This window comes from Lolium perenne, chromosome 2 (assembly GCF_019359855.2).
Source record: "Lolium perenne isolate Kyuss_39 chromosome 2, Kyuss_2.0, whole genome shotgun sequence".
In the NCBI taxonomy this organism is placed as follows: Eukaryota; Viridiplantae; Streptophyta; class Magnoliopsida; order Poales; family Poaceae; genus Lolium; species Lolium perenne.
In genome coordinates this window covers 106,749,676-106,757,464 of record NC_067245.2, presented here as the reverse complement: position 1 = coordinate 106,757,464, position 7,789 = coordinate 106,749,676, and the positions used below count along the sequence as shown (strand labels likewise).

The following is a 7,789-nucleotide window of genomic DNA, read 5'->3' as shown; positions in this document are numbered from 1 at the left end:
GCTGCAATCTACTGGACAATATAGTTTCTACTTTCTACTGTCATTTTTTCCGATATTCTTCTTTCTGTGAGCAATTCCACCGGCTTTTTCGGTATTCTCCTTTTTCTCAACAGTTTGGTTGTCGTACCTTCATCTGCTCACATGTGCTGTTTAGAGTTCCTCTCCGTGCCTAATCGATCTGCATATTGTACCAAGGCTTATTCCTGCATATATATACTATGCCATGAGTCTATTGTACTAAGGCTGAGTTAATGATTGACTGCTCCGTTTACCCTCCAAAATTAATCCCCCTATCAAGTTCCAATTTTTTTTCCATGTAAACTTTACCAAACTAAGCTTAAATTGTTGTTGCTACCAATGCCCCTTCAAACCAGGAATAAGTGCATGTGCATAGTGTATCACGTGTGTAACAATTATACCAAACATGTGCATGGAGAATTTGGACATATCTACTCTCTTCTGGTTACTTGATTATCTGAATGTCTGAGAGCTATGGTCATTCTTCACAAAATACATTATTGTTTTACTTCTCAATTAGTTTTCTTATTAATTACTGTTTGCTTGATTAGATCGATAATGTCCCAAATCTGTCTCGGAATCCTATACATATTATCAATTTAAATATGCATCAAAATTTCCATTCTAATATTAGAAACATGTTTCAATTATGTTGGTTATTGCAGATGCTTGATATGCTTGATTAATCTATACCAATATAAAAAGGCCCAGAGGGGGTAGATCCAAAAGATCGCAGCCGTCAAACACTCATCCAACGCTTCAAAGGCCACCCGACATTAGCGCTAAAACAGTCCGGGGCTGACAATCCAATCGCACGCCGCCGTAATAACCGTCGTGTATGCCAGCGGAAGCCGCCGACGCACACGACCTGCTCGCCGCCGCAATAACCGCCACGCACGCCCGCGAAAGCCACCGACGCACACGCCGCCGCGCTACCCGCCGCCAGGGCTCGCCCCGTCGTCGCGCTGCACGCCGAAGCCTCCTCTGCACCTGTCGTCCCCTAGGCCCAGCTCAACTGCCCCACGCCGTTGCCTCCGTCTGCTCCCAGCTCCTCCAAGGCCAGATCCTCCAAGGTCCAGCTCCTCCAAGGTCAAGCTCATCCAAGGCCCAGCTCAACCGCGTTTCCTCCTAGAATCCTGAAGGTATCTGCTTATTTTATGATTCTCCAATCCGTGCTTTAGATTTCTCTTGTGGGAATTTGATTAGTATTAGAGTTGTAGTCATCTCTCTATTATTACCACCACGCTTTGTTACAAGCTTTACATACCGTATACATACATGCATTTGTTGCTCTTCTTTGGCACAATTTATGTTACAGCAAGTGAGTGCGTAGTCTCAATAATTGGTTTTTCTGTTTTACATTAAGATTATGTGTTTGTACATCACTCGGGTATCAGTGCATTGTGCATATCGCTAATAGAGTGCTTTAGAGGTTCAGTATTGTCATTTTACTCTTCAGTCAGGGATTAGTGCTACGAAGAGGCCGGATACAAACACGGGTTCTACCAAATCTTGAGAACAAGAAAGAGAATAAAATTTTGAACAGTAGCAATGAGTATCATATTTTGTGATGCAATTAAGTACTGTACATGATTACTGTAGCTACAAAAGTATTATGTATAATAATTTAAGTTGTTTTAATCCAAAATCATACAATTAGGAAGAAGACAAGTCAGACTGTAGCTTACCTGACTTTGTAGCTAAACGTTAGAGGATCCCGTCCCGGGGTCACACATGCCTGTAACCGACCATTCTGATACATACAGGGAAGAGGTATTCTATAATATCAATTACATTTACGAAAAGTGTAAGCAAACACTACACATGTCAGCGTCAAAGCGCACCCCTTTTCAAGATATCACCAACGGCCAGAATCAAGGTGATTAACAATGACTGATGCTTTCAACTCTCCTATTATTATTTCGACATATAGTAAATTGTGTCATGACTGCAGATCCTAAAGAGGCCAAAAGGCAGAGAAACCGAGAGTATTATGCAAAAAATAAAGATGAAATTGCAAAACGCCGGCGCCAAGCACGAGAACTTAAAAAACAAGTTCCTTCAACGGATGCAAACATAAAGGAGAACATAGTATGTCATACACCAGATCCTCCACAATCAGGAGTCAGCCAGCTGCAATATAAAACACCAGGTCATATGTTCTTTACTCACGCATATATGTGGCATATTTTTTTAATGCAAATACTGAATTATCATCTACAATGAATTTTGTAGACATGGCTCCACTTGTTAAACATACCTATGCATCTCAATGCCCGGAACCGGAAACATCACAATTCTATGCAGACGGCACCAAACCATATACCTGGTAATATAATCTGTCATGCCATTTTTTGCATTTTTTTACGTGATCTTCAAAATCTTCTAACAATGTTTGATGTTCACATGTCTTGAAGCTGTTCTGGGCTGCAGTAATGCTTATCTTCATCAATCGTCAACATCTACCTTGCAATATGATGGCTGTGACTCGGGTACTGGCCTATCAAACACACAACGAGGTCAAAAAAATCAAAGTGCTAAAAGTTGGTACGCTAAATTGTCTGCCGACAAAAAAGCTGACTATATACAGAGGCAGCTGTTAGCTCGCCATCGAAAGAATGTTGCAACTCGGACTGCTCTTAATCATGCAGAAGTATCTCCGATGCAAATTACCCCATTGAGCAACGTAACCATGTCACTTGCAAATGGTACATAAACCTCTATTCAGAAAATTTAGCAAAATATACATAGCGTAACTGTTTCATGCAAGCTTCATTTCATCTGTATCATCCTATTTTCTACTTCAGGTAGCAGGGATACTGCCACACAATGCAGCGACTCAAGAATGCTTGACGGACATCATAGTGATTGGCTACACAGTAATTTGACTTTCATCTCTCATGTGAGATCTGGACAAGATCTGCAAAATGGATCCACATCTGCAGGAGGACATGGACAAAAGAGCTTCGCTGAACAAAGTGAATATTGCACCAAGAAATGACAGCGTGATTCTTCTGATCAGAAACGACAACATGAAAGGGATCGGTACTCATCAATGACAGATGGTGAGAAGGAAATATGCTTGCGCAAAAAAAGGGAGTATAAGAAATTAGTCCGGGAAAATTCTTCGCCCTTGATCACCTCACATTGCACGCCTTACATGCAAGCACAACCATGTAAAACTAACCCAATAGGTACTGCTGGCCACATGCATATAGTGTATGCATGTAATCTAATTGTGCAGTTCACATATCTCCGTTTTAACTAATATTTATGCAATTTGCTACAGACCAAGTTGACACAAACAACGATGATGAGTCCGATCCTGCAGGCATTTTAGAGCCATTTGAACAAGGTGCTACATTGGAAGGTAAATTAAATAATCACACTGTCTATGTACAAATGTGAGGTGTATCAATCATTATTGAGACAATTCAACACAACTTGCCTGCAGAGAACTTAGACACATTACAAGAGAAAACAACAATGCATGATGATGATGATGATGATGAGTGCAGGATTTTTAGTGGTACAGGTAACTAATACAAATCACCGAATACCATTATTGCAATCCAATATGCCTTTTGGCGCCTATTTTATTCCTACTTATTTTGTCTTGGCAGGCGATGTGTTTGATTCCTACCGAGTGACAAATGGTGTTTCCACGACTAACCAGAATGATGATCCTTATGACTACGTGTACCACAATCTACCAAGGAAGCATCATGCTTTGAAGCCAGTAAAAGACTGCGAACATTGTGGAGCAATGAGGATCCAATATGAGGGTCCTGCTTTCTGTTGCAGAAAAGGGAAGGTGAAGATAGCTACCCCTGAAGTTCCTCAAGAGTTGCGACGGTTGTTTACAAGTCAGGTTGATGAGGATGCAAAATATTTCAGAAAGCACATAAGATATTTCAACAGCCACTTCTCCTTCACTAGCCTTGGAGTCACCCTGGATAAGACGGCCAGCACTGCGTCAAAAACTGGGGTGTATACATTTCGTGCACAAGGGGCATTGTATTATAAGATGGACGATCTGGTGCCTGGCAGTCAAGGACCTAGACATCTCCAGCTCTACTTCTATGACACGGATGAAACCTTGGAACATAGAGTTAAGCGGTCTCCAGATCTTGATATCAATATCGTAAGGGCGATTTTGAAGATACTGGAGGATAACCCGTATGTGCAAACCTTCAAGAGCATTGGATCTGTTCCGAACCTAGACGAATATAGGATATCACTAAATACAGATATAAGGCTGGACCAACGAAGGTACAATGCGCCCACAGCTTCCCAGGTGGCCGCGATGTGGGTTGAGGGGAGTGACCCACAAAATACCTTTGATAGGCAAGTTGTGGTGTATGGCAAAGGGGACCGTCCTATATTTATTAGAGCTTACTATGGTTGCTATGATCCTTTGGCGTATCCATTATTCTTCCCGAGAGGGGAGACGGGATGGAACCGTTGGATGCCATATGAGAAACCACCTAAAGTTGCAAAATCAAAGAACCAGGATGACACACCTAAGGTCGTTCATTGTGAGAACCAGAATGACAACGAGCATGAACACTTGCAAGGTGTACATCAGAGTTCAAATGTACAGCTGGAAGAAAACACGGATGAGGTAGAAGAAAACACAGATGAGGTAGAAGAAAACACAGATGAGGTAGCAGGTAATTATCCCCGTGCTGACAAACGTGTTTCACATTTCATGTTTCATATTTTATTCATTGTTAGTGGAGATCAACGATTAATCATTTTTTGATCCATCTTGCAGATGATGAAGAGGATCAGGATGATGATGCAACTGGAGGTAAACGAAAATTTGTCAGCGCCAGGGAGTATTACTGCTTCAAGCTACAAGTCAGAAAAGGACTCTTTAATATTATATTGTTCGGTGCACGGGGATTCCAGCAATGGGCTGTTGACATGTACATCAAGATGGAGACAATGAGACTTGATTTCTTCTCCAAGCCTAAAAATCAAAAGCGCATTCGTGCAGAACTATACCAGGTACCACAATGTTCTCCAATAATTAAGATTTCTAGGTTATATAACACATGAATATACTGAGCATGAAGTTTTGATTGATTTTTTTCTTAAGGGTGTTGTTGATGTTATTGATGCTGGCGAGACACGTGGTTCTGAGGTTGGAAAGAGAATCGTGCTACCACGGACTTTTCCGGGAGGTGATCGAGACATGCAACGAAGATTCCTTGATGCGATGGCGATAGTCCAGCGGTTTGGGAAGCCGGATTACTTCATCACGATGACTTGCAACCCACACTGGGAGGAGATTACATCCAGACTTGAACCCGGGTAGACGCCACAAGACCGTCCAGACCTTGTGGCAAGAATATACAGGGCGAAGTTGTGAAGTATGAAAGATCTCTTAATCAAGAAACAATACTTTGGTGAGGTTGCTGCATATGTCCATGTTACTGAGTTTCAGAAGAGGGGGCTGCCACATGAGCACATGCTTTTGATCATGCGATCGGATAGCAAGCTAACAAATCCAGATGGGTACGACAAGGTGATATCTGCAGAAATTCCTGACAAGGACATGTACCCTGTATTGCATGCTTTGGTGGTGAAGCATATGGTCCACGGACCATGTGGTGCTCTCAAGAAAAATTGTCCTTGCATGATAGATGGTGAATGTCGATTTCGCTATCCTCGGCAGTTCTATGATGCTACGGAGCAAGGAAAGGACTCATATCCTATCTATAGGAGGAGGCATGATGGTCGCCGTGTGAAGGTCAGAGGAGCTGAGCTGGATAATAGGTGAGTTGTCCCATACAACCCTGGTCTCCTTATGATGTATAATTGTCACATCAATGTTGAAGCTTGCTCTAGCATCAAGGCAGTGAAATACTTATTCAAATACATCTATAAAGGACATGATCATGCTTCATTCTCAGTTGATCCAGCAGCAGATACAGATGGTGGAGTAATCAATGAGATTAAACAGTATAGAGATGCTAGGTTCGTGGGGCCACCGGAGTCTATCCACAGGATTTGCGCTTTTCCAATGTACGGTGTCTCTCCCTCGGTTCTCCAACTTCAACTTCATTTGGAAAATATGCAGTCTGTCACATTCAAGGAGGGTGATAATCTAGAGGATGTTATCAGTCGGGATTCTTCTTCCAACACCATGCTCACTCAATATTTCAAGATGAACAAGGTGGACCCTTATGCGAGGAACTTCTTGTACAAAGAGTTCCCAGAATTTTATCGTTGGATTAGGGTAAGAAGATATGGCAGATAAGAAAACTAAAGGGCCGGGGGCAGATTGGGAGAATTGTGTATGCAAATCCTGCTGAAGGTGAAAGGTACTTCCTAAGAATACTTATGAATCATGTTCGAGGTGCAACATCATATGAAAATTTGAAGACTGTGCATGGAAAGTTGTGCGCGTCTTTCAGAGAAGCGTGTGAGAAAAGAGGTCTGATAGAGACCGACAAGTCACTTAATGACTGCTTGACTGAGTCTGCTACTTTCCAAATGCCGCGTGCTCTAAGAAGGCTATTTGCAACTATTCTGGTGTTTTGTGAGGCGACAAACATCCGATCATTGTGGGAGAAGCACCTCGACTCAATGTCTGAGGACTACCTTCGGAACCATCCCAACAAGGCCGCAGTAGAGCAGATGGTCCTTAGAGACATTAGGGATCTGGTGCATTCGATGGGGAAGGATATTGGCAGTTATGGCCTCCCAGATTTGGATCCGGTAGATGATGGGTGTTCAAGTGGTTACTCGAGAGAGGTTCAAGAGGAGATGTCGATCATTCCGGACAAAAAAGATATAAATTCGTATACATCTCTTAACACTGAGCAGCGCACTGGTTTTGATGAAATACTCTCTCACGTCGTTGACAAAAGGAGCCAGGTATTCTTTGTTGATGGTCCAGGTGGCACAGGAAAGACATATTTGTACAAAGCACTTCTTGCTAAGGTTCATTCACTAGGACAAATAGCTATTGCAACAGCGACATCTGGTATAGCGGCATCCATCATGCCTGGTGGACGCACCGCCCACTCAAGGTTCAAAATTCCAATTAAACTCACAGATAGCAGCATGTGCAATTTCACCAAGCAAAGTGGTACCGCAGATCTGCTCCGCAAGGCATCTTTGATAATCTGGGACGAAGTTGCCATGACAAAGCGTCAAACAGTTGAGACACTTGATAGGTCCCTACAAGACATCATGGGATGTGATTTGCCTTTTGGTGGGAAGGTTGTGGTGTTTGGAGGAGATTTTAGGCAGGTCCTTCCAGTGGTGACGCGTGGGACAAGAGCGCAGATCACTGACGCCACACTACGGAGGTCTCATTTATGGGAGAAGATTAGAAAGATACGTCTCACGCGTAATATGAGGGCACAAACTGACCCGTGGTTCTCCAGTTACCTCTTGAGAATTGGGAATGGAACAGAAGAGACGATCGGTGGCGATTATGTGCGTCTTCCAGATGACATTGTTATTCCTTACACTTCTACAGAAGAACCAGTGAACAAGCTTATTGAATGTAACATCCCAATTTTTTTCAATAAAAGGAACAAGAGAGAGAATTCAAGAACCCAAAAATCAGAGCCAACAAAAACTTTTTCTCATCATATAGGACTATGCATATAGCTCACCTTATTAATTTATTTGAGTGTGTTTTTGCCATGATGCTTGTTTATGTGTTACTCTCATTCTAAAACCCTAGCAATGATCACTTGATCATCCAAAGTCAAATAAAAATAAAATAGAAAAGAAATTCTAAAAATCA

General features: G+C 42.3%; 2 protein-coding genes across 2 annotated transcripts; both read left to right on the top strand.

Annotated features, from left to right (window-relative positions):
* Nucleotides 1-1,752: 1,752 nt before the first annotated feature.
* Nucleotides 1,753-5,518, top strand: LOC139835562 (uncharacterized). The gene is made up of 8 exons (XM_071825424.1): nucleotides 1,753-1,791; nucleotides 2,826-2,897; nucleotides 2,964-3,063; nucleotides 3,308-3,388; nucleotides 3,473-3,553; nucleotides 3,642-4,691; nucleotides 4,796-5,031; nucleotides 5,123-5,518. The coding sequence occupies exons 1-8, from the start codon at nucleotides 1,753-1,755 to the stop codon at nucleotides 5,339-5,341; spliced, it is 1,878 nt and encodes a 625-aa protein (XP_071681525.1). The 3' UTR covers nucleotides 5,342-5,518.
* On the top strand, nucleotides 5,507-7,528 carry LOC139835561 (uncharacterized). Its single transcript, XM_071825423.1, has 3 exons — nucleotides 5,507-5,802; nucleotides 6,444-7,473; nucleotides 7,517-7,528. The coding sequence occupies exons 1-3, from the start codon at nucleotides 5,507-5,509 to the stop codon at nucleotides 7,526-7,528; spliced, it is 1,338 nt and encodes a 445-aa protein (XP_071681524.1).
* The last annotated feature ends 261 nt before the right edge of the window (nucleotides 7,529-7,789 follow it).

What these genes read in the sequence shown, in the direction of transcription:
- LOC139835562 (XM_071825424.1), top strand. Translation starts at nt 1,753, where the DNA reads ATGCCTGTAACCGACCATTCTGATACATACAGGGAAGAG. An exon ending in AAACACAGATGAGGTAGCAG is followed by an intron (nt 4,692 to 4,795) that starts GTAATTATCCCC and finishes TCCATCTTGCAG; the next exon opens with ATGATGAAGAGGATCAGGAT. An exon ending in TTCGTGCAGAACTATACCAG is followed by an intron (nt 5,032 to 5,122) that starts GTACCACAATGT and finishes TTTTTTCTTAAG; the next exon opens with GGTGTTGTTGATGTTATTGA.
- LOC139835561 (XM_071825423.1), top strand. Translation starts at nt 5,507, where the DNA reads ATGCGATCGGATAGCAAGCTAACAAATCCAGATGGGTACGACAAGGTG. An exon ending in GGAGCTGAGCTGGATAATAG is followed by an intron (nt 5,803 to 6,443) that starts GTGAGTTGTCCC and finishes CGCGTCTTTCAG; the next exon opens with AGAAGCGTGTGAGAAAAGAG.